Source organism: Leuresthes tenuis, unplaced genomic scaffold (genome assembly GCF_036924035.1).
Source record: "Leuresthes tenuis unplaced genomic scaffold, fLeuTen1.0.hap1 SCAF_24, whole genome shotgun sequence".
NCBI lineage: Eukaryota > Metazoa > Chordata > Actinopteri > Atheriniformes > Atherinopsidae > Leuresthes > Leuresthes tenuis.
This window is the reverse complement of record NW_027325378.1, coordinates 14889462-14907114: the sequence shown is the minus strand read 5'-3', so window position 1 is coordinate 14907114 and position 17653 is coordinate 14889462. Positions and strand designations below refer to the sequence as shown.

The 17653-nt window shown below is 37.5% G+C and overlaps 1 protein-coding gene across 2 annotated transcripts in view; it reads left to right on the top strand.

Annotated features, from left to right (window-relative positions):
- The window catches only part of cntnap2a (contactin associated protein 2a), a 304756-nt gene that overhangs the window by 98194 nt on the left and 188909 nt on the right, over positions 1-17653 (top strand). For both annotated transcript variants that reach the window (XM_072378428.1, XM_072378427.1), the window contains exon 2: positions 16643-16753. In XM_072378428.1, the coding sequence (XP_072234529.1) occupies positions 16643-16753 (111 nt within the window). The remainder of the gene's footprint in view (positions 1-16642; positions 16754-17653) is intronic.

Here is a 17653-nt window from a genome sequence, read left to right as displayed (position 1 = left end):
TGTAATTTATTTGTCTGTTTGTTCATTTATTTAATCTATATTTAGTATCAATGAAGTTGATTGTCTTAGAGTTCCCCCAGTTAATTAGGAATACTGTGGCCTGGTAATAAAATGTTCCAAAAACTTCTGGCATTCTAAATAAATTTGCAAAAATGTAGAATTACTCACACAGCAACTGTCAGAGCCACTGTAAGGGCAACAGTGAAAGCATGCTTTTTTCCCCAGCAGTAAAAATTGCCATGATCAGAGGTTAATTGTGCAGCACAAAGTCTAGTGAGCCATTCAAATACTCTTTTCCCCAGATTTTGAGCATTGGGAGACTTGGTCTTGTTGCAATGATCACCGGTGAAATCACTTACTGCATGTTGCATTTATAAAGCACTTTGGGGTTTGCATTTTTAATGCAGTCTTGTAATGTTCTTAAGATGACATGCACAGAACATCAACTTGAAAATCAAACAATTATCAAAAGATTCTATTTGAAAGAATTCACAAGAATCCTGTGTAAGCAAAAAGTTATGGTAGGCTCTGAATCAGATTCTAAAGCTTTTGCTGAGATTCAACAATCTGCATAAGGGAAACCGTAGCAGAATAGATGATTCACGATAGAGAGACTTCAATCGTTTATCACAGTTTGAGAGACAGTGTCTTTTTTACTGGCCCAGCATGCTCTCTAATTTTAAAATTGATCTATGGTTTAAAAATTTGTGCCAGCTGAAAGTTGACACATGGAGTGAAATGACTAATTCTGTGCAAGTAGTTGATTCCAATGGCTGCTATATTGAGCAAAAATTTCCAATTTGACTGAATATTCAGATTTTTTCTTGTAAACAAAACCTTCATACAACACCTCAAAACCCTTCTTACTATTTTTCTGTTACCAAATATATAATGTAATATAAGAAACAATGATTTGGCTACTTAGTGTGCTGCATTTTCTCTGTTACATGTTGTTCAGTAAGTTAACGGTAGTTCCTCGATCAACAATGTGCTCTTCATCTACTCGTGCATTCGTTGGGTCAAATATCTATTGTGAAAGCCAAGACCAGCCAAGATCTTGCACTCTCTAAAGTCAAAGTCAAATTTATTTGTATAGCACATTTCATGTACAAAACAATTCAAAGTGCTTTACATAAAATGAAATCTAGTCAAGTGTTGTTGCAGTTTGTACCACATATATTTCTTTGTACATAAACAGTATCAGCTGAAGATTCCGTGGACATCAAATGAGTTATATAAGCATGTTAACCCGGTGGTTCTTGTACAAAACTTGTTTACATGTTAGCTTGTGAAAAAGAACAAAGTTAATAGATTTGATGGGTTGCTTTGTCATATGCGTAGTTATCATGTTCTAGCTGATGCTGCTCAAACTGCTGTTTTCAGTCAAAATATTGTAATCAAAACTAAATACAATCGTTGAATTATTTTTTTTTTAACTTTTTTATTGCATTAAACCATGTAATGTGTTTTCATGCTGAGGCCAGTCTGTCTGTATTTTTCATGGGTGTTGCCACCCTCCAACTTCTTTCTGCAAGGCAAACTGCACATGTTGGACACCAGCATGGGACTTCTTTTTAAAGGAAGCTGACTGTGTATGTGAATTTGGGGGAAATAATTGCATGAACATGTGATTTTAAGACGTCACACAAGTGCTTTTATCTCTTTGTCCCTTACCACCGCGTCTCAGCCCTCATCTTTTACTGCCATTCAGAACATATTGTTTCTCAGCGTGATAGAGTTTAGGGCTGACAAAGGGGTGGAGGGCAGTGGAGGGTGTTACATTATGGGCTGCAGTTGCCAGATTGGTAGCAAATCATCTTTATGAGCACACAGGAGTGAAGAGAGGGGCTCACAATTTCTCATTTCCTTCTATAGAAGAAATGACTGAGGCCCTACTAGACAACACCAACAGCCAGTGATTCAGTGATTTCTCTGATTCAGACCTGCAGTGCAAGTATTCACATTTGGGAAATGGAAACAAATTACTTTCCTAAAGTCCTAAATGTTTCAGTAAACATGTGATATTTGGAAACCAAATGCAAACTGTGTTTATATGCGCAATTGTGTACACGTGTTACACATGTGACATATTGAGCATGCTGTGTTTATTGATCTTTTTGCCTGTTACATATACACCCTCAGACAAATACAAATATTAGTTGGGTAGAGTTTGATTGTTAGTCTTCCATATTTACAATGCACCAGAGACAATTTCACACATGGTAACCATGACGCAATTTGTCAATGATTTGGGGGAGACCCAAGCTTGTGAATGTGTCTGTTTGTATCTCTGCATTGTGTGTGTGTGTATATGAAACATGGTGCTGTAGACTGAAATTCAATGTTTGAATAGAGTCAGTTAAAAATCGCTTCTGAGATTAAACATGAATATATAACTTGCATAGAGTAATTCTGATCCCTTGTTCACAACTTTCAGACTAAATAGCTGATTTAACCCATTTATATTACTGTGGAACTGCTTTCATAACTGGAGTCTTTGTTATTGTGGGCATTCTGTGGCCTAAACAGATTCATTTGCTCAAGACCTATTGTTAATTGGAATCCAGTAGTGTAATTGAGGGAATATACAGATATAGATTATCAATCCATTTCAATTTCTTGCCATGATGGACTGTGCCTATCAAGCTAATTACAACTGGCACGGGAGGTCAGCCACAGAGTTCTTAGCCCTGCAGCTTTCCTGGATGAATAGCTGCTGCTGCCTGTAGGTTTTCTGAATAAGTAAACTGCGTTGTTAACATGGCTTGCTCCATTATCTTATTACTTGAAGTCTACTTTTATGCTTGTTCATTTTTGAAATATGTGTATGTCATTGCTGTCACAGCACATCGATATACACATTACCCCTTTGCATAAGTGAACTTGAGGGTAATTTAAGATACAAACTTTCTCAGTGTTAATTTTTCTACTAAATATTTCCAACACTAAAGTTGGAGGATAGCTCCGTTATTACAGTCTAAGTATTCATTACTTAGTTGACAACTTTTTTTGCAGTCCACCGAAGAACATAGCTGTTACTTGCCTTTTGTATCATAATGGTGTTCTTTACACAGACATACATGTACAGCATATCTGGCTCTGTTCAGGCTCCTTCAATACCAAGAAACCCAGTAACCAATAAGCCAAATAACCAACCAGGCCTGATCTGCATACATACATACACACTCAGACAGAGAAAATATACCATAAATTACTAAAGTTTACTCTTTCAATAACACAATATTTTGGTTCTTTCTATCGTAAAGTTAGGTAAATACAACACCATGCATGTCATTGTTTATGTGACTAAAACTAAGCCAAAATGCAGGAACTGTGATTGAAAGTACACCCGATTTATCAATAAACTATAGAACCTCCTTTTGCAGCATGACGTTTCTGTATGATGTTATCAATCTCTCACATTGTTATAGATGAATTTCCATTCACTCTTCTTTAGAGCATAGCTTCAGTTCATTGAGTTTTGAGATAATTTGTTTGTGCACAGCTCTCTTTGGGTCCCACGACAGCAGTACAATCAGGTTGATGTCTGTACTTTGACTGGAATGTAGCAACACCTTGATTCCTTTCTTTTTCAGATACTATGTTGTAAATTTGCTGCTGTGCTTGGGGTATTGTCCTGTTTTATGACCCAAATTCAGCTTAGCTTTAGCTGTAGAAAATCTGACCTCGTATTTGACTCTAGTATAGTTTTGTATTCTGTGAATATCATGGTCGACTCAATGACTGCAGCGTGCCCAGGTCCTGTAGCTCCAAAACAAACCCACATGATAATCAACTCTCCACTGTAGTGCTTTACACTTACACTATACAAGGTGTTTGTTCTGATACATCTTGGGTTTTCTTCAAATGTGGTGCTGTGCATTATGGCCAAGCATCTCTTTGAAGACTTTGCTCTTCCTGAAGTCTTGTGTTAGGTCTGCCGCCAGATTCTTTTTGGAAAGAAGAGGCTTTCTCCTGACAATCCCTCCGATAAGCTATTCTTGTTCAGTGTATTTGGATAATTGTCACAAACGTTAACATACAATATGCTAACTGGCCTGTAGACTTTATCAATGTCTCTCACCATTTTTCTCTGACAGGCTGACCTTGCGGTAAACTTATTGGGACGTTCACCCCTGTGAAGATCGACGACTGTCTTGAATGTTTTTGATTTTTCTCACTGTGGAATGATGGACTCAGAATTGTTTGTGAATTGTTGTATAAGCCTTTCCAGATTAATGGACAGCAGCAGTTTATTCTCTACGTTCATTGGTGATTTCTCTCCTCTTTAGTGTTGTGTTATCACACACCTGAATGTTCCAAATGTTCAAACTGCCAAAATTTCTGATTTAATAGAGATGCTCATACTTGTTGATTATCAGTTAATCAAGTGCATTTAATTTGCAAAACTTTGCTGCTACTTACCCTTTTAATTTCTGTGGAAGCATTAGGGCTGTACTTATTTTTTCACACAGTCCGTCAGTATTATCATTATTCCTCCGTTTTCTATACCCACTTAATCTAATTCAGGGTTGTGGGGGGCTGGAGCCTATCCCAGCTGTCATTAAACGAGAGGTAGGGCACACCCTGGACAGGTCACCAATCCATCACAGGACCACACAGACAACGAGACAAAACCATGCATGCTTAAACTCACTCCGAGGGTCAATTTAGAGACACCACTTACCTAACATGCATGTTTTGTGGGGTGGGAGGAAGCTGACGAGAACCTACCAGAGATACCACACATGCATAGTAAGAACTTGGAAACTCCAGAAAAGCCCCAATCAGGCTCAGTAACTCTTGCTATGAGGCGACGGTGCTCACCACCACTCCACCATGAAGGCCCATTATTATAAGTAGTATTGTTGTTTCCACTACCCATGCAACCTAACTTTAACTGATCAGCTTTTCTGGTACAGGAAACTCTTGAGTTTCTCATCTCAGGCTTCAGTTTGACTCAGTTTGTCAAACATGGATTTCTTCTACAAAGCAGAATTAGAGGCTAAGCGAGGTAAATTCAGGTTCAATTCAGTTAATTCCTTTTAATTGGTTTTGTCTTTCTTCTTTCTTTCTTTTGGTAGAGAGAGCAGCTATAACAGCCAGCATTGCATCTGACAAGATAAGACTGGAAGGTTTATGCATGCTTTAAGAATACATCTGTAGCACGTTCATCTTTATGAGAATGGTAAATCTTCATCTTTAATGATAAGGAGGGGAACTGATATAGATTAGATTAATTTACACATTCTCAATGTTGGCATTCTTTTTCTTTTTGTTTCAACCTGCTAGACATGAACAATTGATTGGTCAACTGATGCCAACTCCGCCTGTTTCGCATGAACTCACACTTACGCAGAGTCTGAAAATCTTGTTGACTTAAAAAGTTTCCAACCAGCGTTGTAGTAGCGCTTAACAAAATCCCTCTTGTTAGAGTTTAAGCTAGAACCAATAAAAGGGGACAATTTTACAGGGTGCTGATTTGTTGATTAAGTTGTTCAGACTCTAGAGAACAAGGAAAGCTTTCATTAAATCTATTTTTTTCAGATGTTTCCCTCTCTGTCTGTATCCAGGTCTTGAAGTAAACCCTTGGTCCTTTTAATGTTGTGCTTATCCTTCTTGTCTTTTTAGATTCTACTGACTAAGGTCAGTGTGAAACATGCTTTGATTTTTTTTTTCTCAGAAAAAAGATTAACCTCTTCCATGATTGGACCTTCCTAAAGATTAATGAAATATCTATCAAATACTCAGATTTTTGTGTTGATTTCAGATAAAGAGCTTCAGATGTGATTATACATTGATTATTACTATGTAACCCCTTCAAGAAACTGATGATTATCTTTAGTTTTAGCAGCAATGCGTAGTTTCTGCATATATTAGCACTCACATTTAAAAGAAAGAATCCCTAGTTTTTAAACTTGTAAAAGAGAATGAGCCCACCCTGTAATATCCGCAAATATTCATCAACTCACCACCCAGCATCCCTTTCTAAAACTGCATCAAACTCCAGAGGAGTCCTGCCAGGGGGGCATCCTGTCACCACAGACCTCCCATTAACAAGCTTGAGGCTGTATGGACTACCACTGACATGATAAATCAGTTATGTGGGCACCCCTTTAATTACCCAGATAAATAATAGATTAACTTATAAAACAGACCTACAAGGCCTTATTGAGCTGGCCAGACAAACTGAATTTTAGAAGGAATGCTCACAAACACTTAAGTGGACAAATCGAATGAGGATCTAGTGTTATGTGTGGTAAAGTAAATGTTGAAAAGTGAAATGTTGAACCTGAAAACAGGATAGCAACACAGAGACTGAGACCTAGATATCCAGATGTGTTAAACTGTTCAGTGGGATGTTCCAATATTACTTCAACTGAGACCTTATTCTGAATCAGACACTACTACATAAATAGTATAATCTGATTACCTTAACCTGAATGAGGCCATATTTGAAGTAAGCTAAATTAACAAATGTTTTTCCACTTTTAGTTTCATTATGCGTGTCATGCACGAATGAGTTCAAATGGGCGTGTAACATGTAAACTGAATGGGGGGGAAAAAAAACATATAGAACTGAATCAGAATGTTATTATCTCAACTATTAGCATTTCAACTGATGTTTGTAATAGTTTGCTCAATTTCAAATATGTTTGGTATTGTTGGTCCCCAGATCGCATGAAATGTTGTCAACAGGTTTTTTTTATTTTGTTTTGCAGCATTTCAAAAAGTAGTTTGATTTTTACAAAGCAGATGTGAATGTGGAAGCGTAATGATATGTCTGTCCGGATCTCTGCATGTGTTTGAATGTCTGTTATGTCGACGATTCATCCAAAACATCTTATTTTGCGCTTGGTCTGTTCTCACATTGGCACAGGACTCTAGATCTGTTGACAAAAATTGTTTCGTGATCGCTCCAAGACATGAAAAATGAATCCAGACCAAGACATTTAGATTAACAGCTCAAGCAAAGCACTGGCAGGCTCTGGGTGGGTGGTAATTGGGGGGTGGTCAGGAAAGGCAGGGGAAGATTGAAATTAATTGAAAGAAGCCATATTGAAAGAGTGTGAATGAGCAACATGAGCTGAATTTATTTTTTCTAAACTTGAGATGAGGTGTGGCAAAAGTCTGAAAAAGTCAGAGGGTGAAAGAAGTGTGTCAGGGCAGAATAGTTAAAAGAAGAATTTTGCAAATAAAAACAACTGAAAGGAAACAAAATATATAAAAAACCTTGAAACATTGCCAAACATTTAACTTGCGAAAGATGGAAAAGTTAGCCTAACTGATTTTTTTTTTTTAAAGGTGCGGTGGAAAAGTTCAGCGTTTAAACATTGGTCACCTACAGATGCACGCAGAACTCTACAAAGAGCAGAGTTGTAATGTCAGTTGTTTAAAAGTCTGCTTTGTCCGCTCTGCTCTTCCTCACCAGGCTTCTCGTAATGATTTCCTTTTTTTCCAGAGGTTTGAATTGCATTCTTTTAGATACTCTATCTCATCACAACAACTGTTCTGTTATGTCTGGAGATATGGTGCCGCCTACATCTCAATGATCTAATGCTAAATATAGCTGACTTGTAGACAATGGAATTACATGGAAACACAAATGGACAAATAAACATCCGGCTATATATATGAGGGAGGCAATCTTCTTTTTCCCCATTGACGTATTTGAAAAATTAATTTTTTAAAGACTAAAATTAGGGATTAGGTTTTCAGAATCTGAGACTGTGGGCCTCCCCCTAGAGTGTATACTTACCACTATGTTCAGGTCTTTCAAAAATAATTCAAATGTGTCTCATGAATATCTAAACATCTGTTCTTACCATCAGGTTCTTGAAAAGATTTCTTAAAATCACTAACATCTTTTCAAACATTTAAAACACATTTATCTGGACTTAACGTCTTCCTTTTTTCAGAGATTTTTATCATTTTGAACATTTCTTTCAAACATTTAGAACATGTTTATCTGTTCCTTTTTTTTAAGCACACTTTTGGGACTGTCTCATTGACTCAAAATTTTCAGCAATTTTATTTTTTCATTTTCATTTTTTATTTTTTATTTTTTTTATGGAACAAATCTCACATTTAGAATCGTTGGCACATGGTCAAAAAAAAGTTGAATTGTCATTTTAAGTTCCACTGCCATAGTGTGTGAACTTTAAATTAAATGGGTTCCCACCCAGAGGTCTAGATAATTTTTATTCACCCAGTCTGCCATCTGCTATTTTATGCCATAGGACTGGAAGCCCCAAGCACAAAGGTGCATAATGAGACTTCATATTGAATTTATGGCCATACAAGATGTGTAATGCGCAGTAAGATACTGAATGAATGATCATAAGACGTTGTTACAGGCAAATGTGAATTTCTGAATGAATATATTTTAAGGCAGAATAATTTGTTGCTCATTCTGGGGAGCAAAAGGAGCTCTAGTGAGGGACAACACAGTAGCGCCTCACTTCCAAAAAATCTAGCTGTAACTAAAAATGTTACCTCCTTTTATTTTCTTAACCATTTTCAGCTGATATGAATGTATTTGGGAGTTGTTAAGCCCTTGACTACAAAAAAAATAAATAAATAAAAAGTCCATGTCCTGCATTTTTCCTGTGATTTTAAGCTTGAGGCACGTTTGTTAGGATTTTCTTTTACTTTCTTAGTTTTATAGTATTCAAAGTCACCATCTCATGAAAATAATGAAGTGCTTTCATTCACTGTTTGGAAGATAATATTGAAGTTAAAGCTGGGGGTATTAACTTTAATATTAACTTCTAGTGAGATGTTTATTCATAATCTTTTGTTCTCTCAAAGCTAATGAATTAGCTTACTGAAGCTTTCACACAAATACTCACATTCCTCACATATTTACATTGGCTTGATATTGAAGCTTTCTTTTCTAAGATGCATCGTGAAAGTGATAATGGTGAGCATTTTGCTGCCATCAAATCGAGATCAGCTCATATTTTTCATGAAACAGTCTCACTTTCAACATTTGATATATTTGAATATTCTGTTGTGAATAAAATTAATTGGTTTGATTTGTAAATCGTTACTTAAATTTTTTAAATGACATTTTACAGATTGTCCAGACCTTTATGGAATTGGGATTGCAGGATGCTGGCAGTAGGAACAAGCATCTGTAGTGCCAGTTAGAAGGGCCTTTTCTATGCTCCGAGACATCTGTTAATTTAGGTTCTATACCTCTTTGTGAAGCTCACCTGAGAGCTGCTGTCAGGCAAATCCAGATGTTCACACAACATGTGTTGTTTATGTTGTTGTTCATGCATTTGGCAGACGCTTTTATCCAAAGCGACTTAAACTCATATCCCAGGTAGGCAGGTAGCGTTAGGGGTCTAAGGACCCGCATGAAAGGTAGTACCTTTCATAAAGATACTACCTTTCATGGATTCGAACCCCAGTCACCCACATGAAAGGCGGCACTTTTACCACCCATTAATGTAACTGCTTACTAATTAGCAAAGGATCACTTGATTTCTTTTTTCTTTTTTGTTTTACTCACTGATCCTGCAAAAATGACAAGAATCAATGGATTTTGATAACAACTATAGAAGTTCAATTTTCACATGTCAAAATGGACATTTCTGTTTACCATTAAAAGACAGGAATGAGCAGATTGTTCATACATAAGCTTTCTGAATACAACAGATGGAACCTCTGATGCACAACAGGGAAAAACTATGTCCTGCTGACTTTTTTCCAGTTAACCAGCTAAGAAAATGTTGATAGCAGAACGTCCTTTTTTTTGTATAATTTGAAAAAAATTACAAACAATTCTAAAGTTTTCAGACTTTGAAATGGAAACATCCAGACAATTTTTTCTGTCAGAAAACTGCACTCACCCAGTCTTTGTCCATCAAGTCGGTACATCCCATAGATTAACATCAGGGACACTCCAGAAGTCTCACATATCTGTCTTGGCAAACCAGAGGTACGTTATCCACATGGGCTCTGAACACTGACAACATGCTGAACTTCTTGCAGCTGAATCAGGTACAGCACCTCATATCTGCAGTACATATCCTTGCAGAATAAAACCTCTCCAAGATCGATGGAGATCATCATACTATGCCGACTTTATAAACTTCACAGGAAAAAAATTGATTACTTTTGGAGGCTTGTGCAGGGAGACAACACATTTGGTGTGGAGAGACCACCTCTCTGTTTGCTCCAGAGGCGTTAAACTAAAATTTGAATTTGAGCAAAAACTGAAAACAGAAACCTGAGGTCGATGTTGCTCCCAGGCACACCTAAGAGGGAAGGCATACACAGGAGGAGACACACTCATTCCCATTTTGAGAGTCAGACTACATCTCTACGCAGCTGTGGGCACTTTGACAGCATCCACTGTATTCATGACAGCATCTACAGGGTTGACCGTCTCCAGTGTTAAGTCATGTTGAGAGGACAGATTTGACAGCAACATACCAAAACTACACACACAATTGTCTCAATTCTTAAAAAAAGAATTTTCATGTTTATTTTTTTAAACCTTTTTCCTTATCTGGGCATTTAGTTTGACTTGTGTGTTAAATGTTTTCTGTCTCTGTCAAGAATATTTCCAGAGCTGACCAATGTGGCAAGTACAAAACTCCTTAAAGCAGTTCAAGAATGACAGAGTTTCATGTTGCCATGCCACATTTTGGCTTCCAACAGTTAGTTTTACAGCTGCAATCTGTGATAAATGTAAACTAATCTTCAGGATGTCGTGAATTTCACCCAGATGTAATGAGTGCTATTTGTATCCAACTCTCACCAGAGATGTGTCAGTGATGTAAAGACCTTTTAAAAAGCTGGTCAAACATCAGTCCATCTGGTACCAGCCAGGTGCAGCCAGCTGACATATCTCCAGCTGGTTATTTTTCCACTCCCTAGTTATTTACCTAACTGTACCTTCAAATGCCACCAAGACAGCTTGGTCGTTAGCCATTTTCCTTTCCTCTCGTCCTTTTTCTTCTTCCATGTTATCTATTTCTCTTCTGTCTACTCTTTCTTCTTTTTTATCTGATATCTCTTTTCTGGACTCCCTCACTGCCCCTGTCTGTTTCATCTTTCATATTATTCTATCATGCGTAAAACTATCTCTCCATCACCAGGGAATAGGCTGACATTTGCAGCTGGATATTGTAGTCATTTGCTTGCCCTAAAGTACCTGCACATACAAAACCCTACTTTGCACTTGAGACAGTCCAATATCAATGGTCGGGATCTCTTACTTGAGCCCTAAGCATAAGACCATGTGGACTGTATTCATGAATCTTCTGCCCAGTTGCTTGTCATACATAAAGCCAGCAGTGTTTCTTGTGTTTTGGACATATGATTACAGTATGTTATGCAGTTGAATGTGTTCTTTATGTGCATTGTATGGGTTTATATATCTTCATTATCTTTTCTGTTTTGTATTACAGGGTTTCATTACATATAGAGCTGCTGTTCCATCAGGGTATACTAATAATTTATAGGTTATAATAGATTTGGTTCTTCAATCTCCAAAGGATTAATTAGTAACAAGGGAAATGCAGAAGCTGCCCTAACTGGCACACGTATAGTTTACCTGTGTGGTAATCCTTGCACTGCTGTTTAATCATCTAAAAACTATAAATCAAATTGTATCACATTTGTATGAATGGGTGCAATCTTTTGGTGTTCAATTTTTGCAACTATTCTAAAAACAGCAATGACTTTGCAGAAGCTAAGTGGAGAACTGCTTTAACTGTATATGTCTGATTTCAAGGTTACATCCTACAAAATTAACTACCCATTTAATTTCCTGAGGTCCATTTATGGGATATCAGGTTATCCAAAAAGGTTTACCATTGTGATTTCCAATTTCTACAGGTTTACATATATCTGATTTGATATATAATTATCAAAGCAGACATGTGAAGTTAATAGTTGAATGAGATTGTGTAAATGGGTGAATGATAAAAACCCACAGTATGCTATTGTGTGAAATCTAAGTATGGACCATTCCTCTTATTCATGATCAAATCACCTAGCTTTACAAAAAACTACCAGCTTTGACCGTGTGCGGGCATCAGACAATCTGCTAAATCAACAACAGAGTATGTTTTACAAAGGAACTTGAACACTGTTTGAACAACTACTGTGATTAACTCTGCCAGAGAGCAATATAGACTTTGGTACTCTCTCTTAACAGACATGAATGCAGGTGACGTTGCTGGGAAGAAGTCTCCAAAATCTGTTGTTTTTTTACCTTTTAGGCACTTCTTTCTCATCATTTAAAAATGAAAATATTTGTCTTGTTCTTTTCATCTGTTAATACAGACACAAGGCCTCCTAACAAATCCTACTGTAAAGTGCAGTAGGCCATTGCTCTTTGTGTAGTTATCCATTTATCCACTGTTTTGTTATACATTCTGGTACTAACCCAAAAAATGACTTAAGTTTTGAAAACTTCAAGTTAACTACTGTCATTCTTCAGGAGCAATTTCAAAATCGGAGTTATAATTTGCTAACGTTTATCTTTTGACATGGCAGTGAAACATTTTGTTATCATATCAAATAGAATAAAACAAAAAAAATCATGACAAGCATCCTTGCAGTATTTCAGTCTAATTAACCATGCATTTTCCTCATCAAGCCAAGCCGCAAGCTAAAGATTCATCAGGGTGAAAACCATGTGAAAGCAAGATAGGGACCCAAGATTTAATAAAAGATGAGTCAGGCAGATGAAGGAGTGAAACAACTTTATCATAACTCATTCAGGAGCAAAAGACACTGCAAGACCATCAACTGTACGGTAAACAAATGGACAGAGAGAGGCTGTGGTTCCACCCACTGATTCGTGAACTAGTTTTGAAGCCTTAACTGTTGCATTCGACTGGCTTTTTTGAAACTAGAGGTGCCAAGATTCCTTTTTTAAAAGACTTCATCAGCATCTGACAGTGGATGACGTCGTCCATCTTTTTTTGCAGTTGGCACGTGTGAGTGGATTCATCCAAAACTCCAAATAAAAAAAAAAGAAAAGCTGGTGAACAGGCAGAAAAACAGATAGGGATCCCAGGCACAACACTAAAACTGTAAAACAGATGGGACTATAAACACAATCGGGGGCTGACTATAAACACAAACAAGGTGCAAGAAAGATCAAAGACAGGAAGTGAAGCAAGACGAGACACTAAAGGAGAAAGCTCATTCAAGAGAAAACTGGAAAAGCTAAGAACTCAAAATAAACTTGATACATGTACAATTTGTGTGGGAAGGGATGCTCTCATGTAAGTGATTATTAATCAACCAGAGGGAGAGGAGAAGGGCAATAAAAACAGCTGGTAATGACAGAACATAACAGAAAAAAGCCACACTTGCAGAAATGCAAAGAAGATAAGAAGTTCCTAGCTTCACTGACAACCTAATTAAAGAGCTACAGATGTTTCAGATCACCTGATGTCAACTGATGTGGGGCTGTGTATATAATGCCCATGGACTGCAATAGTGAGATCACTGCAAGCTGAATCAGCTAAATATATTCAACTGTAATGAATCACCTTTAAAACATTATCAGTATTATTGCAATACTGCCTCAGGTGAGATTTCCAGCATCACAGTTAGCAACTATTGAACCTTCATTTCAAGAGGCCTGTGTGATAAATATGTTTCTTTTTCACTGGCAAGTAACATTTTACCCTAGTATGGTTTCACACACTATCCATTAAAAGATGTTCTGCATAATACACAGGGGTCATCGTGTTTTATATTTGGATTACTAAACTCGTCTCTCTTTCATTCCATTAATGCCACCATGCACCACCATCTACGTGTGAGTGCCCTACAATCCATGTTTATGTGAAGTGTACAGAAACCATGGCTGTGAACCCAAGAAATATTCTTGAAATCAGAACAGCAGTTGACTAGAAGTGGATCAGGGCAGCGTGGTAAATACAAAGATGCACGTGTGAATGAGTTTTATTCGGAGCACAGAGTAACTTGTTTTAATTAATCGTGGAGCAAGAATAATTTGTAAGATACTTGAGCATGATGCAAAAAATTTCCTGTAATTTCATTAATTAATGCTGTTGCCTGAGAAGTGTACATGTGGCACTGCTGCTAAAAGAGATAAGTGGGAGCAAATTACTAGGTGCGCTGGCATGAGCTGCAACCAGTGACATCAGCTTACTTTAGTCCTTTCAAAATGATTATATTGTCTTGCATACCATCTATTTTATAATAGAGATGAGAGAGACAGATGCAATCAAGCTGCCTGAAACCATCTCTTTGGACACCAGCCTCTGGTGTATATCACTGCTCATTTATGTGGTGGTGAGTCAGCTGCCAAATGGTTGCTACTGGATCTTACTAATATTCCAAAGAGAGATGAATGTGCTCGAGATCTCATTACTTTTAAAGGAGAATCTTGGTGTCTTTGTCTATATACTCTTGATAACATGCAATGAAAGAAAATGTGAATATCTCTCAGGTCTGGATTGAGGCTGCAGAGCATTTCCCCTTCCAGACAGAATTACAAACACACTAACACACTTACATTTCTGGGCTTTGATAAAGTGTCTCTTTTTTTTCTCTATGGGTCCACCTATCAGTCAAAGTAATATGACAAACGAGTCAGCAGTCTAAGGTGGTGGTTTTGACTTTCATCCAGTGTACAATACACACACATTTACACAGTGGGACATGACAGAGAGCTATAGACTGCATCTACAAGGCCTGACAGACCATTCACAATTTCTCTCTGCATGAAACCTAATGTACTGGAAGAAGTGAGTGTGTTTATGTCTAAGAGTGAGTGAAAGGAAAGGATTGAAAATGGAAAGGGGCAACACTTGTGTGTATTTTCACATATTTTGATGTGTTTGTAATTCTCAAACACATGCCATCAAAGTCTTTCCCATGATATTTCTCATGGTTACTGGCTCCACTGGTCATACAGCAATAAAGTCGGCTATGTGTATCTACACTCTGCACAATTGCATTGAGACTATGGTTTAAGGACCATTAGAGCTGTTGTTTTTTACAGTTTTCATTGTTTGCTAAAGTTTACTTAAGAATACCAGTGAGCTCAATGTTTTGGATGCCCTTGTGATTTCAGTGTAATTGATCAATCATTTACATTTACATTTAAGTCATTAAGCTGATGCTTTAATCCATAGCAACTTGCAAGTAAGGAAACAACCTTTATTTCTCTTTATATCGCGTGCATTGTGTAAATATGTCTAGTGTAAATATGTCTACATAACATAATTTAAGTAGAACAAATACAGATGAGCAAGTGTCAGTTAGGTGTGAGCTGTGTTATAAGAGGTGTCCTCTGAAGAGATGAGTCTTCAAGTGGTTCTTAAAGTTAGAAAGGCAACTCCTTCCATTATCCTGGGACCACAAATGAAAACAGTTTGGACTGAGACTGCCCTGAGCGTAGGCATGACCATACTACACAACATTCCTGGCAGAAACTGAGTGATCGAGCAAGAGCACAAACCTGTATGACAGAGTTTAGTAAGTCACTCTGTAGGCAGCATTAGTGACTTGAATTTGATTCGGGCAGCCATGCCTCGAGTAGCCAGTGGAGTACAATGAGTAATGGAGTGGCATGTCCTATTTGGTTGATGAAACACAGACATACCACCGTGTTTTAAACCATTTGGGTTGTTTTTTGGGTTTTTTTACAGTTTAGGCAAGGAGACCTGCACAAAGAGCATTAGAGTAGTCAGGGCAGCAGATGACTACTACTTGTATCAAGAGTTGAGTGGCATACTGAGTCAGATAGGGCCTCATTTTTCTTATGTTGTAAAGTGCAAAGTGACATCACCAGGGACAGATGCAACATGATCAGAGGACAGCTGTTCCTCAATTACAGCACCTGGGTTTGTTTCAGCCTCTGTTGGAGAGGTAATTTTTATGTTGATTTTGTGTTGGAGAGATTTATTTGCTGGAATGACTGAAAGCTGACCAGTCCAAAGAGATGGTACACATTTCCCAGAGAAGGGGTCTCAGTAATGTTCCCTGGGTCCACTCTGGTTAAGACACGATGGAGCATGAATATTTGTCATTTTCATGACATCTTGCGGAAAGATTAGAACTAAAAGTGTTTATTGCCTGAGATTCCCATGTCAGAGAGCATTGATAGTAGGATGAATTGGATTTATAATCTATTGTGTCAAAGGCTGCTGAGAAATCAAGCAACATGAGAACCAAGAACTGCTTTGCAGGTCTAGCTGCCTGTAAGGCCCCTGTCACAAACAGTAGAGGTGTTTCAGCAGATTGGCCACTTTTAAATCCAGCCGGAAGTACTTTAGACTCATAAAAAAGCTTATTTTAAACCTTAAGCAATGGTCATATTTCTGTACTTTGTTTTTGACAGTGAAAAAAGTGTCCCCAAAATGAGACAAGTGCTATTTTATCAGGATTTCTTTTCCTATGGTTATTTGCTTAGAAATACCTCATGGAGTTCCTGTACATGAAGAAAACACTGCATAAACACATTGTCAAATTGTTTAATAATATGTATTCTCTTTTCTCTTGTCTTTTCTTTCCTCCACTACATTCTTTCTTCTAATTGTCTTCTTACCCTTCTGTCCCACTTCCCTTCTTGTTCTATCTCGTATCCATCTCTTCCTCTGTCCCTGTCTTCACATTCATTCGCTCCCCACAGAGAAGTGTGATGAGACTCTTGCCTCTCCTCTGCCTCACACGGCCTTCACCAGCTCTTCTGTCTTCTCCAATGGATATGCACCTGGATATGCCAAGCTCAACAGGAGAGGAGGTAGACACACATACACCCTCATGCTTTCTCTATTTCACAAACACAAAACCCGAGACATGATACTGTACTCACACATGAACGAAGAGATCTGTTTACACACTTTTTGTAGATATAGGTAAGAGCAAAAGGCTAATTTAGCTACATGTACATATATCCATATGAACGATTTTATAGATGACACACTGTAAGATAAATGTCCATGCTCTCATAGAGTGATACAGTTCACAGTGCTTCACAGCTGCTCCCAGCCTCTTATACCTCTTTTCTTTCTCATCATTCTTTATATTTTTTCCTCTGTCATTCTCTCCCTCTCATAGCTTTTGTCATTATCTCTATTGCTCAGGGAGAAGCTCATTTCCACATCAATCCACAGATAAGAGAGATATGGACAGACAATTATACCCCTCTATGTTTGTGTAATTAATAATTCATACTTTCTCATCTAATACAGTCACTCTACAGCTGAGGTACCTGAGTACAGGGCTGGAAAATAAAATAAAAGCAAGCTAATCTGATGTGTTTTTACATACAATTGAATTATTTATATGATAGGATAGGACTGGTCCTTTTTTGATAAATACACCTACTTACAAGAGAGAAGATTTCACATTCTTTGAGATATATAGTCCCAAAATATACCTACAGAATCTTTTGTGGCAAATGTAAATGTCCCTCCACACACAAAATAATGTGGGCACAATGGGAAGATTGACTATTTTGGACCTTCTTGCTAATCCAATACAGAATCCCCTCTGTTTCAAGAGGCTCTGTTGAATTTTTCAACTTGACATTTAGCAGAATAGTTTGAAATTTCATCTGCTGCCTTTGATTGTTGTTTTGACACATTCTATCTATATATATATGATATGACTTGAATGTGTAGGAAATTAAAAGACAATT